Raw genomic sequence first — 23,113 nt, 5'->3', positions numbered from 1 at the left:
TTACTCATCACCAGTCTTGACCGATATTCCAGTCTCCCCACCAGCCCCCGCCTCTCTTTTACACGCACTGCTCAGCCAGTCAAGCACGAGCTGAGTATCTGTTTTCTTTCTGTGTTTTTGGGGTTCCTACGAGACTCCAAAATCATTCGGCCAAGGCATCCGAGCGGGTACCTCGTAGCAGGCAGCCGATAGGGCGTTCCTGGCGAGGTGACGGACTCTATAAGAGACCATGACGGTACCGTTTGTTGAGGTGTCGCACCTGGCATCATCCTCGTCTTTCTACTCGGCCACATTACAAATACTTGGCCTGCGATACTTGAACGAATCTCGCGATCCAAGTTCATCCATCGGAACAGTCACTTACGGACTTACAGCTGGTGTCACCAAGACTGGAGGCAAGCATCGCCAAGCTTTGACCGACGGGCGAGGAGAGGAAATAAAAGGACCTCAGCCAGTGCTTCAGATCCGTGAGGTGTCCCGCCCTTTCGACCCTGTCAGGATTTCCACGGTTGTCATTGCGGTACCAGCCCCAGGACAGATCGTTGACTTTTACGAGGCCGCCCTCACCGCGAATCCGTGGCTGGCCGTTCAGGCCGATAGTGACCCAACTTATTCCGGCAGTCCTCGTCTGGGCATTGATGGCGGTGAACCCCCAAGGCGAGCAACAGTACGTGACCTTGACGGCAACACTATTCAGGTCGTCTACCGCCAGCCTACATGTCCTCGAGACTATTATGGCCGAGTAATCGAATGGACCTACGACGGTGCCTCTCATTCGACTTATAAAACTACCATTCACACGACTCGTAAAATACACACCAGGAACCGCTCCTTGTCACAGCCACAGCTACAGCCTGTCGCTTCCGCTCGTTCGTCCTCCTCTTCTATTGATGGGCTTCCACCCTTTCAGCCCCGTCAGTCTTCCGCCAAACACGGTCCTAACACCGTCACAGCTGCCGAGATGGCCCAACGCGCCGCCGCTCATCCCGAGAAGGAAGACGAACCAGTATCCGTTTCGCCTCGACAGAGCTCCAACAATAACGGCCTCAGTACCACTACGGTCGTGGGCGCCATTCTAGGAGTCGCCGCTGCTGGTGCAGCTCTTACATACGGTTTTGCGAGTCACGCGGCTAAGGAACGAGAACGAAAACCAAGACAGGAATACGAAGGCCAAGCCCCCCAGCTCCCCCGACGTTCGACATTCCCCGAGAAAGCCCCACCAGTTCATAAACTGCACCAGGAAGAGCGCCGAACCGTATACGGCGACTATCCTCCCAATGCCTCGCAATATCCTCCCAAAGCACTACCCTACCGAGGCCATGGTGGCTTCCCGACCCCAGACGTATACCCAGAAGGCTATCCATTCCAACAGAACATGCAGAACGACTACGCACCCCGCAAAATGTCTCACCACAACTCGTACCCACCAAAGAACCTCGGGTATACAGAGGAAGATAGCAGTGAAGACTCTCCGGACGAGCCACCGCCCCGCCAAATACAGTATCTTACTCAGGTTCCCTACAACGAAGAGAATCCATGGGCCTCTAACACCCGGGCCAGGAGCAGGAGCAGAACACGAAGTGTGGCCAAGAGTACGGCAAGAAGTGTTGCTGCAAATAGTGCTGCCCCAAGCACAAGGACTGTTACGAAGAGCACTGCAAGGAGTGTCGCTCCTTCTCGAGCTCGGTCGCCAAGCCAGGCGCCTGATGAAGGGTATGAGACAACACGAAGTCGGCGCCCGTCAAGACAACCAGAAGACACTTACGAATTTGACGAAACACGTAGCCGCCATACTTCGAGAGTCCGTGACGACGGGTTTGAGCCACGCAGCGGCCGCTCATCAAGGCCCCCACCCAGCGACGTCTATGACAGGCGCAGCCGCAGATCATCACGACCACCACCGGAAGATGGTTTCGAAAGAAGTCGCCGATCATCAAGGCCCCCTGTGACCGAGAAGCCAAGAAGTATGCGTGCGCGTAGCGAAGTAGGTGCTGGTCGTAGCAAGTCTGTCGTGTTGGCCGACGATCTTCAGAGCGAAGTGCCGTTTAGCCGCAAATACGACGACCGCCAAAGCCACGCAGGTTCACGCCCGCCAAAGTCATCGCGATCGGTTGTCCGTGGTAATAGGCCTACATACGACGATGAGCGAACGTACGTTTCTACCCGATCGCGTCCGTCGTCACGAGCTCCTCGTCGTTCCTCGCGTACCGAGGTGGATGATGATATCATGGAAGCACCAGAGGTGCCCGAAGTTCCTGATGCTCCTGAGATTCCTCTGGATCCAAACATCTATGAGGTCCCTGACGACATGATGCCAAGAGGTCAAGGCAGAAGTCGATATAATATGCCCCGGATGGCTAGTGGGCCTGAGTACCAGCATATGGGCTTCCCAGGCAAGGCCCAGAGCTACGTCTCTGCAAGGGATGTCTGTTTACCGATGAGCGGCGTTGGCAGCAGTCACGCTGAGTGGGATGACGATATGGTCAGTGTTGCTCCTAGCGACAGTATCAGCTGTGTCGGTATGAAACCAAGCAGACGAAGCCGCAAGATACGATAAAGACGTACTACGATGACGACGATATGCATTTTTCCACGAGCGGCGATCAGATGACACGATTGATGATGAGTAGACTGGCTTGACAGAATGAAATGAAGGACTGGCGGTATTCTGGTTACACATTGGATATAAAGCTACACAAGTTCCTTGTTGAGTTTGATTTCGAACTGAATTCAAGTGTTCTTTTGCTCTCATTCTTTTTTTTTTATCTTCTGTCTCTTTCCTTTTTTCTTTTCTTTTCTTTTTCATCTACTAAGCATTGGAGGAGGCGTTCTCATGAAAACACTGCGGTTTCTGCTATGTTCAATGCTTCAATCTCGCAAGCCTTGATGAGTAGAGACACTGCATTCATCTTTTGTTTTCTTTTTCCAAGAGTACGACGCATTGGAAATATAACAGTCATGGTTTAGCCATAGACTTCCACTCTGGTACGACTTGACACAGGAAATGGGGTTTAAATAAGAAAGACATATATATTCAGAAATGCATTTTAGAAGGACACTACAAATATACAATACGGAAAGGACATAACTACACTAAATATTCGGCTCGGTGGTCTATCGCCGCATTATTTCCAATTACTCACTAATGGCATGTATTCCTTGCACCCAGTTTTGAAGACCTAAACGACCCTCACTTAATATGCCGCATCATCAGGATGCAGCCCACTTATGAGGCTCCAACATTGTTGGTTGGTTTTGGATGTGGGGGTTGAAGTTGACACCGTCACAGCAAAATAGTCGTCGAGTTTGTGTTTAGTGAGGTATTACTCAAGGCATGCAATACAAGACCTATTCGCAAAGTTCCCTCCGAAATGCCATAGTTCCACTCTCAGTATACTGATGAAAGCATGCAGTCCCGGTTGGTACCTACCTATGTAGACAAAGTAGAGCAAGCATCACTGTGGTCAATCGACTAAACCTTCCCCCGAATTGTCCTTGATAACGAGTCACTTGTCCCACTTTGGAGTTGCTCGCTAGCAGGCATAGATAGGTAGTTCTCCAGGTTTGGGGCCAATCGCTCTAGCTCAAGGCTCATAATTGCTGTACACAGACTGGGGCTCTTCTCCGGTCTTCGGCCATTTTCCCTCTTCGTCCAACCACAACGCCACCAATTCAAGGGGAAAAAGCCGTCTTAATTGTACACATCAACTTACTACCTACTAATATAGCACTTATTTTCCGAGGTACAAAAACCTACCTTGGCAGATACAGATCAACTTTCGTTCATCCTTTGTTTTCCTTTTCCCCTCCACGCATTTCTTCGTATCTCATCTTGGAGAAGAGAAACATCATCATGCCGGTGATTGGCCTGGGCGAGTCCATCCCTTCTGATACAGCACATGTGAGTCAACACTCAGCATAGTCTTTTTTTTTTCTTATGTGAAACGAAGTTACTGACTGTCTCATCAACTCAGGCTGTCAGTGTCTCTCTTCCAACTTGGAAAGCCAATGTTGGATACGAAGAGGGTGAAGATTGGGTTGTGAACCGTATGACTACAGGTTACCCTCGGTGAGCTAAATCTCATGCATCATTGCACACGGTACTCTTACTTACCGAACGCTACCAAACAGCTTTTTTGTTCACAGAGGCATTCAGGCTTTTGCCAAAGAAATCGTGGATCGTTATGGCAGTCCTGGCCAGCAAGCCATGCTCTTTCCTACACCGCGAGTAGCGAAGCGGTGTCTGGATTTTCTAGTCCAACGGATCTCTCCTGAGCTGGCGAGTCAAGTCCGCATCTTCGACTTTGCTCTTGACAAGTCAAAGGAGCTCTCTCCTGTATTGAAGAAACTCACCTCCACCATCTCTGCTGTGCTTTACCCCTCTGATGTATTTCCTATTGCAAAACAGTACTGGCAACATACTGGAGAGGGTACCTCTAGCAGGCGTGCTGAGTTTTGTCATGGTCTCTTCAAGGATGACCTTCTTATCCCAGGTGTCCGCACGCGGACCCCTCCCGAGGTTGTTCAAAGCAGGCCCTTCCGTGGCCCAAGACGCTACACTCGCCCTGGCTCAATCGATGGTGCGTCTTCTCCAATACCTACGGCACCTAAACGAACTTCCCCAGATAATCCAGTGGAGTCTATTGAGAGTTCGACGTTCCTCGAGGAACGTTTTGGTAGAAACCTTGACCTGTCCATGGTTGAGCGTGCCAAGTCTGCGATTCGTAGACGTATTGCGGGTGCTATGGCTCACGAGGTAGACATGAACAACGGTCCGCTACCAGCCATGACATCCAACACTCGCGGCATACCCAGCCTCGAAGAGACCGACGTCTACCTTTACCCTGCTGGCATGAACGCCATCTTTAATGCCCACCGTGCGCTTCTCCATGCAAGGGTGCCGGCCGAGAGCATTAATTTTGGTTTCCCTTACGTCGACACGCTCAAAATTCTCCAGAAGTTTGGTCCTGGCTGTCTCTTCTACGGCCATGCATCGCCTGAAGACCTTGATGATCTGGAGGCACGATTGAAAAAGGGCGAGCGGTACCTAGGCCTCTTCTGCGAGTTCCCTGGAAACCCCCTCTTGACATGTCCTGACCTTACCCGTATCCGCAAACTTGCCGATGAGTACGATTTTGCTATCGTAATTGACGAAACAATAGGCACCTTTGCCAACATCAACGTCCTCCCCGTTGCAGACATTGTTGTCAGCAGCTTGACCAAGATTTTCTCCGGCGATTCCAACGTTATGGGCGGGGGTCTTGTCCTCAACCCTGACAGCAAGTACTATCGAGCGCTCAAGGCAGCCATGGAGGAAATCTACGAGGATAATTACTGGCCTGAAGATGTTGTCTTCATGGAAAGGAACAGCCGCGATTATGAATCCCGCGTGGTACGCATCAACGCGAACTCCGATGCCATTTGTGAGGTGCTACGGAATCATCACCTTGTAAAGCGGATATACTACCCCAAATCCAATGATTCCAGGGAGCACTATGAAAAGTTCCGGCTCCCCGATGGAGGATATGGCGGTCTACTATCTGTTGTGTTTCGACACAAGGAGTACGCCCAGGCGTTCTTCGACGCCTTGCCTCTGGCCAAGGGGCCGAGTTTAGGAACCAACTTCACACTGGTGTCTCCATATGTTCTCCTGGCACATTATCAAGAGCTAGAATGGGCCGAGTCATTTGGCGTCGACCCGTATCTCATCCGTGTCAGCGTTGGATTAGAAGACACTACTGAGCTTGGTGACATATTCACAGACGCCTTGAAGGCAGCCGAAGCCGTGACAGTTACAGGCTGATGATGAAGGAATACCAAAAGCGCTGTTCCGCTCTGCACATATCATTTCTATAGAGAGCTGATGCTATCTACCGTTATGCACGGTACAATCTACTACACAAATGCAAAGAATCTGATTAGCCAAATTCATGGTCCGTTTTAGTCAGACAATAGAAACCTCATCTGGCCTTTTCATATTGCTAATTCCAAAGTCTATTCAAATTCCAATCGCTCAAGTATGCTGTAGTATTTGTGGCGGCCGTATCATGTCATGTCGTGTACCAGAGCTCCTGACAGCTCACATTATGCAACATTCCTGGTGGACATAACCAGGTCCGTAATCCTCAATACCCCGCTCAATCTCATTTGCCCTCTCTTTTTCTTTTACTTCTTTTGCAAAGTACTTCTTCATGTACTTTTGAAGTTCGTAGTCAAGGTTCATGGCCGAAGCCTTCAAAACGACATCTGCTCTACACAACGGGCAATGCTTCTCCTTTCGACGTTGGATCTTGATGACGCAGCGAATGCAGAAGACATGTTGGCAGTCTAGACGGACTGGCATATATGCCACCGAGAAACAGACTGGACAAAGGTAATCATTGAGCTGAGGAACTTTGGAGACAAGCTCTTGCGACATTTGTGCGCAGACGTCCCGGGCGATAGTGCCTGCTAGGAGCTTGTCAGAGTGAACGACGGTAGGAAACTTCCTTGCAACGCCCAATGCCGTCCGCTTGTCGAATTCTTGTGGGGAGTCAGTAAACTTATCGTACAAAGGGACAAGCATTCGCTTACTCTTGAGGATTTTGGCAACAGCTGTCTTGTTGAGCTCTTGGAATTGCATGTTCTTGAGAAGAGACGCATTCAAGTTGATGAAGCGAGTGAAGGCCGCCTTACTCTCAGGGAGCTTGAAGTCCTGAACCAGATTCTGCTTGGTCACCTGGTCCTGAAACCATTGCAGCTGCTTCAGAGCCTTTTGGCTTGTGCGTTGTCCGTGATCCTGCTCGTGGGTAGCAAAGAATATTTCGGCGTCCAGATAAAGCTCGAAGATTTGTCGCCAACGTGCCAGATCGGTCTTGGAGAAACGTTTCGGCTTCACCACTTGTTCAACTTCCTTTCCAAGGGCAACAATTTCCGAGGTCATGGTCTTCTCTTCCTCTGTTTGTAGAGCATCCAGATGATTCACGTCGCTCTGGAGCATTTCAAAGAACTCAGCATCGAAAGTGAGAGGAACTTCGATGATTTCGTAGACTCCTGTGGTCACATCGGCTGGGGACGGATTGAGCGTGGTTTCGTTGGAGACATGATTTTGGGTCGCGGCGGAAGGGTTGTGCTGCTCAGCATCGGCCACTGTTTTTTCGACGGCATTGACCTTCTCATCGGCCAGCGTTATAACAAGTTTCTCGTTAGCTTGGTCGGCAAGCGCATCGATTGTTTCGGTAGAGGGTGCGACGGCAGTCTCAGCAACGGTATCGGGTGATGCGACACCTTGCACATCGTCGTGGGTTTGCGGCTTGGCAGTATGTCCCGCGTGCGACCACTGATTTTGGGGCAAATTAATGGCAATCTTATTAAGAAAGTCGCGCGAGTTTGGTGCAAGCGAAGCGTCGATGGGGACACCATCCTGTAGATGGACCTGAACGGTAAGCTTTGGGCGCAGGTGAGAATCGCTGCCGTCTGTGGAAAGTCAGTTTTGATGGAGGGGAAAACCGTTGAAAGTACTAGGTTCGTACCGTTAAGCTTATACTTCAAGGCCACAGGAGACGTTGCGTCGGGGTTCAAAAGTTCGCGCAACGTCTCAGGATCAAGTCCAAGCTCATGCAGCTCACGGGCGACTTTCTTGAGACATTTTTTAAGCTGACTGTAGGGAATTGCATGATCAACCCAATGAGCGGGAAAATCTAGGCGTTGTACGTTAGAGAAAAATATGACTATTTAGAAGGGAATCTGAATGTGAATCATTCTGCTCAGACCCATCGTAGTTTAGACAAACCTTGAGCTCGAAGAGATTCCTTGAAATCGTGACCAAACTTCATGGCTGCCAAACTGATTCTGCGCCAAATTCCAGATCTATTCGCATAGGAGGCACGCGACCAGTTGCAGTATTAGGCGACGATTGGTGGCAAAACACTCGGAGCAGGGGAGCAAGGGATAAAAAGGGACGCTGGAGATGCAACGCAGTGACAGCAACAAAGAGGTATCGTTTTTTAAGAGTTTCCAAGGCTTCAAACGCAGAACTGAAAGATTATACTTTGCGCAGAATGAAGAAAAATAAGGTGAGGAGGAGGACGAAGAAGAAAAAGGTGAAAGAGTGGGAATAAATGGTTAAAGAATCAAGTCATGAACTTGCGCCGCGTGAACAGGCTTGGGCTGGACCTGGACCTAGATCTGGATCTGGGTCTGGGGGTCTGGACATGAAGATGAACATGAGGAGATGGATGGTTTCTAAAGATAGGTCTTGGGTATTGGTTATTGATTGACCTCGTGGGTGGAAAAGATCGATATCGAGGAGCCCAAGTAGGCAAACCAGGGTCTGTACTTTACTCGATTCAGACTCGCGCACGTAAAGGAATATCGCTAACCCAGTTACTCCATGTACCAACCGATTTCGGGTACCTCTAGAGGTAGTCATGTCCTCTTTTTTCCTACTTTCTGCCTCATATTACTCTCTCAAATACATGTACCCAAGTCATGATGTACGTGCCTGGGTGGATTCTCGGCAATCTCTTGCCGGCAAATGACAGAATAGAGGCATCTGAAAGCATGAATCAAACAGGAACATAAAGACCCAGCTTGTCAATCCATTTTCGCTGACCGAGCCGGCATTTACAATATGTATGTCGTGCCCCATGCTTTTTTTTTTCCCTCCCTCTCTCTTTTTCGATTTCCTGCATTTCGATGGGGTTTGCTTTACACTGTCGAGGCTGGCCATTGGTCCATGATATGGATCAAAAAGTGGTCAGATGATTGCTTTCAGTATTACTTGCCGGGCAGTCAAGCAAGTCATGGATTACTCAACGGAGCAGCACAGCCAGCATATGCAGAGTATATACGCCACCTATTCTATAAAGTCCATGTACAGAGTATATCAAAGTGATCTAAAAAACACTCACGAACTTTGTCTGTGCTTGTTCTAGTTTGTCGATCCCCCCCCTGCCCCCAAAGGCAACTGATTCGTTCCATTCAGCCTCGTGTTCGACATGGGCTTCGTTATTGGCGCAGGCACATCTTCACCTGTGAAAATGCTTCATGGTGATTTAATTCAATGGGAGGCTTACTTCTATGGTTTAACACCATGATTAGCCTTGCTCGTCGAGGCCAACTAGTAATATATCCGTCCATAATGGCGCAACAATCATACAATGTATTTGCAGGTAGGTACTGGGTAGGGAAAGCCACCACCCATCTTCTTGACAAATCAGTACACATGTAAACACACTAGAGTCTGGAAGAACTCCAAGTGTTTGCTGTGGTAATTAATTTGACATCGTCAATAGAGTTTATTTAATAAAAGTTACAAGAAGCAACTAAACTACATAGAGAATAAATCAAGCACCATGAAAATATCGGTCAATGTATGAGTAACAGGTTCTTGCTCTAAACTCGATACCTAATAAATCAAGCTTGGATGACTCTTTGTGAATCATTCGGCATGGAGACATGATACCCGCCCGATGCAGCGAATGAGCTTACATGCTTCTCCAAATTCTAGAAGAAGAAAAAGCATCAGAAACCCATCAATAGCGGAGATAAACCGTGCGGGGATAATTTTATACAAAATACGGATACATAAATTACTGTATCTACTGATAAATTTGCCCCACGATGCCCCTCCATCCTTCACTGCCTACCGACATACACAGCACTCTGCAAGTGACGATTATAGATAAATAAACCACTGTCACTCCAAAACTTTACCCCAAGCTGTCCAAAAACACAAGGCTACCTGACCATACCATATCTTGTCAAAGGCCCAGGTTGCTAACCAAGTAGGTAGCCATGGGCGCCCAACAATCTTCCGAGACCTCAAATGCTGGGGGTTCTGCTCCTGTTGCAAAGACATGTTACTATGAACTGCTAAACGTTGAGCGTTCAGCTACAGATGACGAGTGGCTCTCCCAAATAAACTTCTTCTGTCACTTCTCGCTAACGACCATCATACAGGATCAAGCGAGCTTACCGCCGAAAGGCTCTCGAGCTTCATCCTGATCGCAACTACAACGATGTCGAAAATGCCACACGTCGCTTTGCCGAAGTCCAGACCGCTTACGAGATCCTGTCCGATCCTCAAGAGAGAGCATGGTACGACTCGCACCGAGACGCCATCCTGAGCGGAAGAGATGCCGACGGGGACGGAGGAAACCCCACTACCTTCCGAAATGTGCGACTTACATCGGCCGAGGAGATTATGGGCTTGATCCGCAAGTTTAACGCTGCTGTGCCTTTCGATGATGAACCAACTGGCTTCTATGGAATCTGTAGAGAGACCTTTGAGCATTTGGCATTAGAGGAAGAGGTTGCTGCAGACAACGACGACCTCGACGTACGAGACTACCCGGTTTTTGGCTCATCCGACGATGATTACGAGGATGTCGTCAAGCCTTTCTATAATGCATGGGCTGGTTTCTCAACAGTCAAGTCATTCGCTTGGAAAGACAAGTACCGTCTTTCTGATGCCCCTGATCGCCGTGTTCGCCGCTTGATGGAAAAGGAGAACAAGAAGATGCGCGACGATGCTATACGAGAATTTAACGACGCCGTCAACTTCCTAGTGGGCTTTGTGCGCAAAAGAGACCCCAGATACCTGCCGAACTCCCAGACTCATGACGAGCGCCAAGCTTCATTGCGCAACGCTGCTGCTGCTCAGGCCGCCCGATCGCGCGCAGCGAATCAGGAGCGCATGTCTGCCTTTGAAATCCCTGAATGGGCTCAGGCCCGGTCTGACGAAAATGGAGTGGAGGGTGATTTCTCGGAGTCTGAGGAGGAGTCCGAGGTCGAGATTTTGGAGTGTGTTGTATGCAATAAGACTTTCAAGAGCGAGAAGCAGCTTGAGGCACACGAGAAGAGCAAGAAACATACCAAGGCGGTTCAGCAATTGCGCCGGCAGCTGAAGCGTGAAGGTGCTGAGTTGCAGCTTGACGAGGCATCGCCTCAGAGCCAGGAGACCGTCAACCAGGACGGTCAAGGGGAAGATACAACATCCAGCAAGTACAAGGAGATGGAGGACGAGGACGAGGGGGGCCCAATTCCCGTCGAACAAGCTGCACCTTCTACCAACGATGGGTTGCAGGAGGGAGTGGCTGCGCATTCTACGGACGCTTCGGATGACACCGACTATGCACCAAGAGACATTGTCGAGGAGAGAATAGCTAACGCCAGCAAATACAAGTCGGATGGTAACAAGACCAATGAAGATGAACTATCTGAATCTGTTCAGAATCTATCTGTCGATGAGCCTGCGCAAGGCAAGAAGGTTGGAAAGGCAAAGGCAAAGCGTGCCAAGAAGGCTGCAGCTGCACAAACACAGCAGGAGATCTCAGTACGTTGATTTCGCTGCAACTTAAGTGTTGTATACTGAGAAAGATGAAAGCCACAGTGTGGATATTGTGGAGAGTCATTCACTTCCAGGACCAAGTTGTTCGCGCATATCCGTGACGAGGGACATGCTGCACTAAAACCAGTGACTGGGGGCAACGGGAAGAAGAAACGATAAACTCCATACGGGCGGCTCACATGCCATATGATAATAAGTATGGATCTCGTGGGACTACATGCCGCAGCGACATGCAACTCCGTGAAGCGGATACCTCCAGCTTCTGAAGCGTCATAACGCGTGAGCAGGGAGGAAGCACCTCTTCGAAGAGCTATCGACACCATTCTCCCACGGTTGCGATAAGACTTGTCGTGAACGAAAAAAGAAACAAGCAACGTAGAGGAAACGAACAATACAAACAAGATGATCTTTCAGATGGGGTAGAAGAAGTGCTTGTCTTGTCGCAACTGTGGGAGAATGGCGTCGATAGCTCTTCGCTGTCAGGATGCAGTTGATGCGAGTTAGGGATCTTCCACAAAAGTCGAGATGGAGGATGAAAATGCAATGGCATATAATAAGGAGAACAGCGATGAGGAGGACGGACTGGTCGCTTCTTATCCTTAGCCACCAGTGGTTGGCAGCAAATGGGAAAACTGCGACTTTTCCTGACAGCCTTTCAATTCTTCACATCGCCTCGACACACAGCCGGCGGGTGAAATGACATGCCAGGTCAGCTCCATGCATCAATGGCAAAGTGAGCTGTCACAAGGAAATTCGTCCAGTTCAATTTCATCGTCTATCCCAAATAATACCCATGCCCAGCTACCCATCAATGTGAACCGCAATGTATAACAAAACGCCGGACCCTGTGCCCAAACCTATGCCTCATGAATGGTATCCGTATCATCATCGCTCAACGTTTCAACTTCGTCAATGGCGCTTTCTCGGCCCTCGCTTGAACCTCCAAGGACCGCGTTTCGGTCTGTTATATGTATAATTGACTTGCCTTGCACATGCTTGACATTTCGCTTCAGTTCTTGCCAGTCAACCTCATTCTGGATCAAGAAGCCTATCAGCATACTGGGATCCATCTCACGGACATGGATGCGGCGCAGACGAGGGGTGTGGCACGATGCGATCTCTTCGCTGGTGTATTCGATGGGGTCTTCGCGATATGGAAGGGCTACTCTTGTATGATGAGGATCAAGGTAGAAAAGGAAAGATCCTTGCGCGCCGATAAAGTAGTGGGATGATGATGGACGACCACTGCGTATTGTCAGTGCGCTGAAGATACGGGTGATATATTGATAGTACTTGCCCTGCAATTCCTACAGATTGCGGCATCTGAAGAGCTGCGATCAGAGCTTCCCAATACACTGGCGTGATTTTATCGATTCCTAGTCGAGTTCCTACTAACACGAGTGTGGGATGGAAGTCTTCGCCTGGCGGCTTTGCAATTTGCATGAGTTCGTCCTCATACACATCGGGTCCATCACCAGTTGAGTATACTCTGATTGAGGACTCGTGGGAGTTTGTCAATGCTCTATGATACATGTCAGGGTGACTTTAACAGCTTTGACGCATGTGTGTTAACGTACTGTATACAACGGGCTGTCGCTGATGGCCCAAACCACTCGCCAGGGTATTTGCCACAGGCACTGGCGCCATGTCGAACGAAGCTATGAATCGAGTAAGGAGCTCTAGGGTCGTCTGCGAAGTCTTTGAGCAGGCGGCATTCTTCTTCTACTGATTCCCCTCGACGCCAATCTCCTAAATGTTAGAAGCGTGATGGACCTGTCATGAATACTTGGGCTTACCTCTGCCTAGGCGGACCATGGCTATGGTGTTTGCGAGCATACTTTGTCCTGAACGAATCATGCATCCCCACCCACTGTCCGAAGAAAACGGACTTTGGTCTCCAAGTTGACTCTTGAGTCTCATGGACAATGAAAGTGCGGATGTAGCTTGCGGATTGGTGGAACGGGGGATGGGCTCGAACTCAGATCGGTACGTCATCCATATCTTGGATTCGAAATCGCTTATGAACCCAGATGGCCATCCCCCGTCGACCACCGGGTCATCATATGCCAGTGATGAAGAGAAGCTACTCGATATCGAGTCCGGAGGTGTGTCGGGTGCATTTGTTGGTGGATTAGGCGGTTGAGCTGTGTCGTGGGCTTCTTGAGTTTCTGTTTCAGCCTTTAGTACCGATGGTGGTGTCTGCGGGTGGTGGTCGTCGGCCTTGGTGTTCTTCTTGCCGTTCAGCCGATAGGAGCGTCCCAAACACCAGACTGGTTGATCATGGACGACATCGTTAGTGGGCTCGGGGTCCCAGAATATTTGCACAATTCGCCGATAAGGTCCTAGGTCAACGTTGGCCATGGCCCTTTCCATTCCGATGTATATGTAATATGTATAGATGCGGTATATGAAGCTACCTCAGCGTGTTGAAAGACAGAAAAGACAATTGTGCCTGTTTAAAAGGCAGGGCAGCTTGATGTTGAAAGGTAACAGGCAAGGCAGACGGCCCAGTGGGGAGTCAGCTGGGGCCGGTGGGTAGCGGGGGAGCAACAGCTTGTGACTCCTATCCGGAGGTGGAGGGCGATGGGCGACTAGGCCTCTGCTAAGGCGAGAGCGTTTGAGGTAGACTTTGTGGTCAGAGTGGAGCTCTTACGCACGCGATGAATTATGTGCACGGGCCATTTGCGACACGCCTTCATGTCAGAATCTTGGTATGAGATGAAGAGCTGGGCTCGAATGCATACAGTCACCTGGTATATAAATCACTTGTTCATGACATTATTATTCTTTATATAAGCATTTACGCGTATAGAGGCGCGTTTATTCTGTAAAGCGCTGATGCTGGAGTGGACGCTAAAAAACTGATATAAGAGAAAGATCTACTTAATTCCGTTCACATATTTAGCCAAACTTGGAAAGAAATGGCATAAAAATAAACAAACATCGCATATATACCACAAAAGCTCAAATAGTATATAAAGAAACACACCGATAGTGTACATAGATATAAATAAGCACCTATACAGGGTGTATATTGAATAGATTAGAGCGAAGCCGGCTGAACAATTACAAGCTTTGTTTACTAAAGCCGTATTACTCCTTCCCACCCTATACTACTAAATGGAAGTCATGATGGCATGATAGGTGACACGGTATGTACCGCACCTGCCTGTTGATCCCTGCGCGTCTAAAACACTAGACCCGCCTAACATGGAACGCCACTGCGACATTGGATCTCAGACTTCCATGACACTTATCGATAGAATCCGGAACGCCGCCTAATATCTTCCGAGCCAATCGACAGACCAGCAACATAGAAAAGTCCACGGCGGGGTGACTCGTTTGTTTGCCATCAGCAAATTTCTGTACTACAACGCCCTTCCATCAAAGAGCCCAAAATTTAGGGCGCTGACCTATTCATATATTCGTTTACCGCCCTGCTGATACGAATACACAACATGAAGGCTGTCTCCTTTTAACACAATTATGGCTAGAAACAAGAAGGGAGCTCCCGCGCCTCGTGGCGCAAAGAACGCCAGAGGCGGACGAGGAGGTCGTGGGGGGAGAGGATCATTTCGTGGCCGCGGAAATTATTTATCCACGTCACCACGAGTCAACTTCGCCCGAGACGAAACTGGTAAGAGTTATCGAATCGTCAGAACGGGCGGCGCAAAGTTTACTGGTGTTCCGCGCAGAGTTGACACATCACAGTTGGATTTACACTTGCCGACGAAGCCCGTCAGACATCGCAACATGATCACTCCGCGTGGGGAAACTCTAGCCTACGGTCGCGACCAGTGACATTTGTAAGCGCTGGTCCTAGTGAGCCCCTGAAGTTGCTTGACGAGATTATGGACGGAGCGAATCAAGAGTCGGAAACCACGGGACCGAACGAAGAAATACAGGAAGAAGAGGACCTCGACAGAAGTGATGAGGATGAGCTTATAGGACCCGACGATCTTGAAGAAGCCATTCAAGAAAGGATCACTGTAAAAGATGACGACACATTGGATGCGCCATGTTTCTTCTTCGATCTGAAAGGAGACGGACTGCAGGAGAAACTCGATAAGCCGAAGATCGAGATACCTGAACGCCCCTCTTCGAGAAGCAGCACCTCTAGTGAGGAGATTATACTTTTTAAGGGTCGAGGCGCCCCGAGAAAGCCCGAACCCGCGCCTGATATCGACATGGTGCAGATGCAAGCAGAGATTCGTGTCGTCGAACAAGCTATCACCAACGAGTCTACACGACCGGAGCCATCTCCAGCCCCCGAGTTTCTTACAGAATCGTTGCGGAATAGTAAACCGACGAAGAAGGAAAAGAAGCAGAAGCAACGTGACAAGCGCAAAGAAATCGATCGTGTGAAGGAGGAAGAGGATGCCATCCTCGCAGACTACATTGCAAATTTGAAAGAGAACACCGATGTGGACGAGTATTTCAAAGAACTTATACAGGGTGGAATGTATTCTGATGCTAGTGGGTTGACCGACGCCAATGGTCAACAACGACTTACCACACATGCGCATGTCACAGATGAAGATCAATCAGACGAAGACTCGGAGCACGATTCTGAAGCCAACAACGGAGACGACCCTGCAAGCGATATCGACGACGAGACATTAGCCCGGTTGCTTGCTGGCCACGAGCTGGGTTATGACCTGGGAATGGAGGATGTCAATTTTGGAGACTCTCTGAGTGATTCAGACTCTGATGGCGAAGAACCCACCAAGAAGTCGAAGCAGCAGCAAATGTTGGTTGACGACTTTGACATGATGGATTGGGATCGACCAAGCCTGCGCCCCCGCAAAGGCAAAGGGGCGAGAGCTCAGATTAACTTCAATCTCTCTGATTCCGAACTGGAGGCAACACTCCAGACAAGCTGGAAGAACGACAGACTTAAGAAGTCTGAGCGTAAGAGACAGAGAGAGGAGATGCGTGCACTTGGCATGCTGGGCAAGAAAACCAACCCTGATGATCTGCGCATCAAATATCCAGACGGGATGAACATGGAACAAGTTGGAGATGAGATGCGAACATTCATGATCAGTGGCGATGAACAGTAAGATTCCTTCCTCTCTAACTAATAGTGGCACGTTTGACTCACACATTGCTAGGCTTATCTTGCCCCCGATGGACAATCATGCCCGCAAAATAATACATGAGCTGGCGAATAAGTTCAAAATCAAGTCTAAATCGATAGGGAAAGGTGATCAACGACGACCTACACTCTATCGGACAGGACGTACGCTTCCATATGTCGAAGCAATGTTTGATCAAGCTTTTAATCGCGTGAATCGGAAGTATCTCCCTCGACTGGACAAGAAGGGTAAGAAAGGCAAACGACTACCTCCCGTTCGTGGCGGTGCTTCTGTCGCAGCTGCCACATATCAAGATGGTGAGGTCGTCGGTGGTTCAGCGCCTGAACTTGGCATTGAGAACCGTGGAAGAGCCATGTTGGAGAAAATGGGATGGAGTATGGGAACGGCACTGGGCGCATCGGACAACAAAGGTATCATGCAACCTGTTACACAGACCATGAAACGATCAAAGGCTGGGCTGGGTTAGATTAGATGTATGGCTAAAAGCGATCGAGTTGCACTTCGATTGCGAGATGTGGTAGTCTTTAATCAAAGAATCAAGCATATAATAGAAAGAAGAGGCCAAAAAGCTAATGTGCACGAATTCATTTGATCGAGACCCTATTCTCGATGTTTATTGTACAACCGCGAACCCCGTTTCCGTGTGTGAAGACATTGCCCCCAGGAATAAAAAAACAAAACCATCCGTAACGCATTATGAGGCCCCTAAAAACAGGGCTGGATCCCCGTGAAACCTCAGATTCATGACACCCTGATGCCACGCGTGAAAAACCAAATGCCCAAAACAAATCAAGCTATGAAACTACCTATTTCGTCGAGGAAGAGTACTTGGTAACGGCCTTGGTACCCTCGGAGACGGCGTGCTTGGCAAGCTCACCGGGGAGGATGAGGCGGACAGAGGTCTGGATCTCTCGGGAAGAGATGGTGGACTTCTTGTTGTAGGCGGCAAGCTTGGAAGCCTCAGAAGCGACACGCTCGAAAATGTCTGGATTGAAAGTTAGAAGAGTTAAACCAAGCGACAAGGGGGGAAAAGCCTACCGTTGACGAAAGAGTTCAGGATGGACATGGCGCGGTTGGAGATACCAGTGTCGGGGTGGACCTGCTTGAGGACTGGAAATGCAAGTTAGCTTGGCGCGTTCTATTGCAACACGCGATAGAGCGCGATAGAAATCGGATTGAAACCCACCCTTGTAGATGTAAGAAGAGTAAGTCTCCTTGCGGGTCTTGGAGCGCTTCTTCTTGTCGCCAGAAGCGGCAGTCTTCTTGCCGGCATCCTTCTTCTCAGGAGCCTTGGAGGCAGTAGCGGGAGCCTTGGAGGCGGGCTTCTTGTCAGCAGCCTTGGGAGCCATTTCGAAAGATTTGAGAGGGTTGGTGAAAAAAGTTGAGTGGTTGATTGATTCGGTTGAGTAAGAACTCGTGTGTTGGTCAAGTTGCTGAAAGGCGAGAAGATGCTGTTGTGAGATAGAAGTTGATGGCGAAACAAGAGGATCGGGGGGTGGGTTGGGTTTTTGTAGCTGGGCGCGTGTTGCTGTTAGCGGGTTACTGATTGCCTGGGGGGCGTGCGCACGCGTGCTTGCACTTAGCGGCTGGTGGAGGTGATCTGGGCTGGGCTACTGGGGAGGGACATGCCAGCCCCTCTTTTCCGTTGCTGCTGTTGAAATAAAAAATGGATGATGGTTCTTTTTTTTGATTGGCCACTTGGCGTCTTCAAGCTTCAAAAGAGTGCCCCCACCACTTTCATCCTTTCCGTCATCTTTGATGCAAGCAAGCAAGCAAGCATCTGATTTTCGTGTCAAGCAATGGAACCATCCATCGCGACTTCACTCAGTCTCCCATCGCCATCACTCACACACGTCCTCAGCGCTCGCGTCTCAACACGGGTCATTCTTCCTATGTGCTTTCACTTCTTTCCTTTTACATACACAGTTCATCTACGTTCACAGGTATTCACGAATATACCGACTTATATGCTCCAAACCATTGCGTGAATGTACAATGCCCTTTATTTTCGTAGATATCGTCCAACATTGACGTGATGACCGCCATTCTTAAGATCTGATGCAATAATGCTCGAACCTGTAGGATATATCCGTAAATTAAACATGTAGCACCTTTGTACCCTTCGTACATGCTCGGCCCTTTATCCCTACCCTGCGTACCCGCGCTCTCATCAACGCGTCCGCTCCATACTGAAGACTTCGGACATTACGGCGACACATCACCACTCGGCTCCCGGCGCAGCGATGCCAGAAGTTTCCGTTCCGTTGATTCTCTCCACATCATCCAGCCGCAGGAGACCCGAAGACCGAAACCTGTAGGGCTGTTGGCTCCCCGGTGGCCGTCTTCGAGACGGATCTCGACGAGATCTGATATCGAAAACCCGGGGAATTCAATTTGTGGATCATCTGTACATGCTATATACGTCACATCACATTAATCTGGGGTCGAAGAAGCCAATTTGAAGTTCATTTGTATCTAAAGTACTGAATTCGGAAACATATTGGAGTTGTGTATACCTTCAAGTGAAGAATATCGGTCAAGTTCTAAGGGGGGGAAATGATTCAAAATGTGCCTCAACGTCCAACATGACTTAAATTTCAAAATCTCAAAGCATTTTCAGACTTAATGGCTTCAAAATAAGACCAATTCCAGACCAAGTAGAAAACCCAAGTTCAAACAGACTCAGTGGATTAACCAGGCCCAAAAACGCCATACCAGAATAGCCGACCAAGCAACAACTGAGCAACCGGACAAAACCAGATCAAACGAGATGAGGCAGAAATGGTCAAAGAGCACAAACCTGGGAGACCCAAACTACCTGAAAAGAGTACTGATTCCGAGTTACGTTACCCTCCAATCATTAAATCGCTCCGATCAGAAAGTGACAGAGAAAAAAAGACAAGAAGAATGAAAAACTAGGTCGAAAAAAGCCCCGTACTGTGGGCAGGGTAGAAAGGAACAGAATAACGCGCAAGTGATTTGGAAACATCGCGAGCGCGAGTGTAAAGAGGTCCGCGTTGGTTTTATTACTTTGCTGGGGAGAGACTGACCCATTAATGATGCGAGCGCGCCAGGGGGTCGATTTTATTTTTTAATGCAGAGCTTGACCTCAATTTCGCCGTATTCGGTTAGCGCCAAATCGCGTTGCTAGCTGCGAGTGATCTGGGATCAGAGCTCTGACGCGCGAAAAGTACTTAACCTCTACGTTCCCCGTCAGCGTTTATCTCTTCCACTTCTCATTCACCAATTGTCATCACAACCAAGCCTTTCGACACTCTCATCCATCTCACAGTCTTTCAGACTCACATTCTCCCTTTTTTAAACCACAACCCCCCAAACCACAAATCTTTCAAAATGACTGGCGGCGGCAAGTCTGGCGGCAAGGCCTCTGGTTCCAAGAACGCGCAATCGTAAGTCTTTATCTCATTCATCTCCAACGCGCCTATCTAGTCGCGTCATTACCTGATCTCCAGGGCTAATTCTTTCTCAAGGCGTTCCTCCAAGGCTGGTCTCGCTTTCCCTGTCGGTCGTGTCCACCGTCTCCTCCGAAAGGGTAACTACGCTCAGCGTGTCGGTGCCGGTGCTCCCGTCTACCTCGCTGCCGTCCTTGAGTACCTCGCTGCCGAAATTCTCGAGTTGGCTGGCAACGCTGCTCGCGACAACAAGAAGACCCGTATCATTCCCCGTCATCTTCAGCTTGCCATCCGAAACGATGAGGAGCTGAACAAGCTTTTGGGTCACGTCACCATCGCTCAGGGCGGTGTTCTCCCCAACATCCACCAAAGTAAGCCACTAGCATTGCTATTTACCGCTCTCTTGCTAACAATTTATCTAGACCTTCTGCCTAAGAAGACAGGCAAGACTGGCAAGACCTCAAGCATGGAGCTGTAATCGGGTCATTTGGTTCTGTTTTTCCATGCGATGGCAGGTTGTTTCGGTTGTCATGACAAAGGGGTCACGGTTTAAGGGTTTACACGGTTGCTTTTCATCAGTTTATTCGCGCGTTAGGGTTGTACAATAATCCCCCACGGCTATGGTCATGAAATAAGAATACATCTAAGATCAACTTGGTGCTCCTCAGTGATGTTGAATGGTGCCTGACCTTTGTAGTTATCAACCTAAAAATGTATTGGCCACTCCATCTGTGATTATTCTCAGACTTGAGACTTCCACCAAGCTGTTCTAGCAGGGTGGCAGTTAATTCGCGCACTCAGATAGTGAATTCTTTCGTTCAATGGATAATTGTTGTTGTAGAACTAAATGCGTAATGCATATTTGCTGATTTCGTGTTGATCGTTGTGCAGTTGACTAAGTTTTGTTTGATTCATACTACAATTCCTTCATGTAGGAGATCCATAACCTCTATGTACATATATCTCCTCATGCGACCCAAATAATGCCGTCTCGTTGTTTAGTGTCGGTTGACAGGGTGCGGGGGAGCTGCTAACATGTTATTTCCCAAGGTCGGGGCAGTTGGGTCGACTGGGCAGATACTTACGGTCAAGAACAGGTGATGGAAGGTTTCTCTCGTACTTTGAACCTGAAGATTGGAGTCAATAATGGCTTCAACAAGATTGACTGCATTTGCTGGTTGCCCAAACTTACCTCCTGGAGCTGTCGGGGGAGTGTAAGGGTCTGGGTGTTTCCAGCTCTCTAGCAACTTCTCTGTCTCAGTCAACAGCGCCTGTATAACGATATCAGCTCTTGTGTCTCCTTCCACAAGTCCATATAAACCAACCCTTTGATGCCGCGGATCAGTGACACTGCGATTGGCCTCAAATAGTGAGCGAATATAAAGAGCCTGGCCACGCCATAAATGTCGGTGGACAGCCCAATCCAACGCCAGCTTTAGCGAGCGACGGTAGAGAGACCTGTGTTTAACAGAAGTTAACATATAGAGCTCGGAGTACCTGGCAATGGTTGGACCAGCGGTTCGGGAGGTAATTACTGACAAGGCGGCTCGTCGCGTCGACATGGTTTATGAGGTGATCGTAGTACGCGTTAACGGCCCTAGTTGAGAGAGGCTCTTCACTGTCGAGCGATTGATCGTTCTCGCCGGGGAGATAAAGGGTTTCGCGTTCGCTTGACTGTCTCGTTGTTGCGCTTAACTTATTGAATAATGTTAAGGTATAATGAAGAATGTCGATAATGACAGTAAAGACTGAATGCCTTACTGCCTTAGCCGAGGTTTACCCGAGAGGCTAAAGGCAGTTAAAGAGTTTCCTACCCTATACTAGATTAATTAATAGAAAGTTTAATAATTAGTATTTATATAATTTTTTATAATTAAAATTACTATTAAACTACTAATTATTATACTTATTTTTTATAATTATAAGTTAAAGCTTTAATCTTTTTAATATTTTTAAAAGTTTTAATAAAATTTTTATTTAAATTAAAAACTTAAAATATTAAAATTAAAAGTTTTTAATAATTAACTTTTTTAAAAAGAATATATATTTTATTAATCTACAGTTAAATCTACTATTAAATTACTAATTATTATATAGTATTATTTAATATTACTTAATATTAATATATTACTTATTATATAACTAACTTAATATTAAATATAAGCTTTTACTTTAGCTTTAAGCTTTCTATAGACTTATAATTTAAATTAATAATAATTATCTTATTAATCTATTAATTATTAATTATAATACCTTATAATTAGCTATAATTAAAAGGCTTATTAATTAATATTTATTAAACTTAATATAGCTTAAACTACTTAATTATCCTTATAAATATTATAAGACTTATTACTTAATAAGTATACTTTTTTCTTTATATTACTTTAAGGAATATACCTTTTTTATTTATTTATTTAATTTTTTAATTAAGCTTTAAATATAATATATTTAATTGCCTTTTTTTACTTTTAATTTAATTAATTTTATTTAATTAATTAATATATAAACTATTTAAAACTTTATAATTAAACTAAGCTAATATAATATTAATCTTATTATTATAACTTATATTTAACTTAATATAATATAGCTTTTATTAATTATATATTAATTAATATAATATTTTAATTTTAATTAAATTATTAATTAATCTTTTAATAAATTTATCTATATTATAATAATAATAGCTATTTTCTATAGTTAAATATATTATTAATATTATTAAGATTTTATATTTAAAATAGGTAATTAAAGGTTATATATATAATTTAAATATTAATAAATTCTTTAAATTTAAGCTACTTTAAATTTAACTTTTTATATTACTTTAATAAAACCTTTAATTCCCTATTTACCTTATATATATATAGCTCCTCTTATAAAGTATTATTTAATATAAAAACCCTTATTATTTTAGCTATTATAGCTATATCTTTTATTATTATATTTTATATTACTTTAATAATAATATTATTAAAAGCCTTATTAACTTAAATAAATTAATACTTAAGGTCTTAATATTAAGCCTTATATTAATAATTTAATTAAATTATATAAAAGAAGGTATTTTTATTTCTATAAATATTAAGCCTTTTTATATAATAGTAAGTTATTTAAGAAGGATACCCTTAATAGTATAGTATTAATAATTTAATAAAAAAAAAAATTAGACTTTTAAGTAAGGCTATAAGGCTACCTTATTAATTATAAAACTCTATATTAAAATAAAGCTATTACTATAAATTTTTAATAATAGCTTATACTTT

At 46.7% G+C, this 23,113-nt stretch overlaps 9 protein-coding genes across 9 annotated transcripts, besides 10 other annotated features; 5 read left to right on the top strand and 4 right to left on the bottom strand.

The window, feature by feature from the left end:
* Positions 1 to 229: 229 nt before the first annotated feature.
* FPSE_07638 (uncharacterized protein) lies at positions 230 to 2,557 on the top strand (the record flags this gene model as incomplete). The annotated part of the gene is made up of 1 exon (XM_009260756.1): positions 230 to 2,557. One exon carries the CDS (start codon positions 230 to 232, stop codon positions 2,555 to 2,557), a length of 2,328 nt encoding a protein of 775 aa, XP_009259031.1.
* Positions 2,558 to 2,737: 180 nt separating this feature from the next.
* Positions 2,738 to 2,802: a repeat region.
* A 1,051-nt stretch (positions 2,803 to 3,853) lies between these two features.
* FPSE_07639 (uncharacterized protein) lies at positions 3,854 to 5,803 on the top strand (the record flags this gene model as incomplete). Its single annotated transcript, XM_009260757.1, has 3 exons — positions 3,854 to 3,901; positions 3,975 to 4,069; positions 4,147 to 5,803. The coding sequence occupies 3 exons, from the start codon at positions 3,854 to 3,856 to the stop codon at positions 5,801 to 5,803; spliced, it is 1,800 nt and encodes a 599-aa protein (XP_009259032.1).
* Positions 5,804 to 6,079: 276 nt separating this feature from the next.
* On the bottom strand, positions 6,080 to 7,814 carry FPSE_07640 (uncharacterized protein; the record flags this gene model as incomplete). The annotated part of the gene is made up of 4 exons (XM_009260758.1): positions 6,080 to 6,522; positions 6,574 to 7,455; positions 7,512 to 7,679; positions 7,772 to 7,814. The coding sequence occupies 4 exons, from the start codon at positions 7,812 to 7,814 to the stop codon at positions 6,080 to 6,082; spliced, it is 1,536 nt and encodes a 511-aa protein (XP_009259033.1).
* A 222-nt stretch (positions 7,815 to 8,036) lies between these two features.
* Positions 8,037 to 8,090: a repeat region.
* Positions 8,091 to 9,777: 1,687 nt separating this feature from the next.
* Positions 9,778 to 11,491, top strand: FPSE_07641 (uncharacterized protein; the record flags this gene model as incomplete). The annotated part of the gene is made up of 3 exons (XM_009260759.1): positions 9,778 to 9,887; positions 9,943 to 11,317; positions 11,369 to 11,491. 3 exons carry the CDS (start codon positions 9,778 to 9,780, stop codon positions 11,489 to 11,491), a joined length of 1,608 nt encoding a protein of 535 aa, XP_009259034.1.
* Positions 11,492 to 12,189: 698 nt separating this feature from the next.
* FPSE_07642 (uncharacterized protein) lies at positions 12,190 to 13,705 on the bottom strand (the record flags this gene model as incomplete). Its single annotated transcript, XM_009260760.1, has 4 exons — positions 12,190 to 12,577; positions 12,729 to 12,852; positions 12,910 to 12,990; positions 13,129 to 13,705. The coding sequence occupies 4 exons, from the start codon at positions 13,703 to 13,705 to the stop codon at positions 12,190 to 12,192; spliced, it is 1,170 nt and encodes a 389-aa protein (XP_009259035.1).
* Positions 13,706 to 14,818: 1,113 nt separating this feature from the next.
* FPSE_07643 (uncharacterized protein) lies at positions 14,819 to 16,897 on the top strand (the record flags this gene model as incomplete). Its single annotated transcript, XM_009260761.1, has 3 exons — positions 14,819 to 14,969; positions 15,044 to 16,391; positions 16,447 to 16,897. The coding sequence occupies 3 exons, from the start codon at positions 14,819 to 14,821 to the stop codon at positions 16,895 to 16,897; spliced, it is 1,950 nt and encodes a 649-aa protein (XP_009259036.1).
* A 340-nt stretch (positions 16,898 to 17,237) lies between these two features.
* On the bottom strand, positions 17,238 to 17,780 carry FPSE_07644 (uncharacterized protein; the record flags this gene model as incomplete). Its single annotated transcript, XM_009260762.1, has 3 exons — positions 17,238 to 17,416; positions 17,470 to 17,541; positions 17,618 to 17,780. The coding sequence occupies 3 exons, from the start codon at positions 17,778 to 17,780 to the stop codon at positions 17,238 to 17,240; spliced, it is 414 nt and encodes a 137-aa protein (XP_009259037.1).
* A 2,005-nt stretch (positions 17,781 to 19,785) lies between these two features.
* FPSE_07645 (uncharacterized protein) lies at positions 19,786 to 20,322 on the top strand (the record flags this gene model as incomplete). The annotated part of the gene is made up of 3 exons (XM_009260763.1): positions 19,786 to 19,841; positions 19,923 to 20,215; positions 20,267 to 20,322. The coding sequence occupies 3 exons, from the start codon at positions 19,786 to 19,788 to the stop codon at positions 20,320 to 20,322; spliced, it is 405 nt and encodes a 134-aa protein (XP_009259038.1).
* Positions 20,323 to 20,842: 520 nt separating this feature from the next.
* FPSE_07646 (uncharacterized protein) lies at positions 20,843 to 21,406 on the bottom strand (the record flags this gene model as incomplete). Its single annotated transcript, XM_009260764.1, has 4 exons — positions 20,843 to 20,871; positions 20,930 to 20,971; positions 21,037 to 21,115; positions 21,170 to 21,406. The coding sequence occupies 4 exons, from the start codon at positions 21,404 to 21,406 to the stop codon at positions 20,843 to 20,845; spliced, it is 387 nt and encodes a 128-aa protein (XP_009259039.1).
* Positions 21,407 to 21,668: 262 nt separating this feature from the next.
* Positions 21,669 to 21,900: a repeat region.
* A 31-nt stretch (positions 21,901 to 21,931) lies between these two features.
* Positions 21,932 to 22,007: a microsatellite.
* A 42-nt stretch (positions 22,008 to 22,049) lies between these two features.
* Positions 22,050 to 22,172: a microsatellite.
* Positions 22,173 to 22,247: 75 nt separating this feature from the next.
* Positions 22,248 to 22,489: a repeat region.
* Positions 22,490 to 22,683: a repeat region.
* A 91-nt stretch (positions 22,684 to 22,774) lies between these two features.
* Positions 22,775 to 22,826: a repeat region.
* A 48-nt stretch (positions 22,827 to 22,874) lies between these two features.
* Positions 22,875 to 22,935: a repeat region.
* Positions 22,936 to 22,975: 40 nt separating this feature from the next.
* Positions 22,976 to 23,016: a repeat region.
* The last annotated feature ends 97 nt before the right edge of the window (positions 23,017 to 23,113 follow it).

This window comes from Fusarium pseudograminearum, chromosome 4, assembly GCF_000303195.2.
Source record: "Fusarium pseudograminearum CS3096 chromosome 4, whole genome shotgun sequence".
Taxonomy (NCBI): domain Eukaryota; kingdom Fungi; phylum Ascomycota; class Sordariomycetes; order Hypocreales; family Nectriaceae; genus Fusarium; species Fusarium pseudograminearum.
The sequence above is the reverse complement of the archived record's forward strand: the minus strand, read 5'-3'. Positions and strand labels throughout refer to the sequence as shown.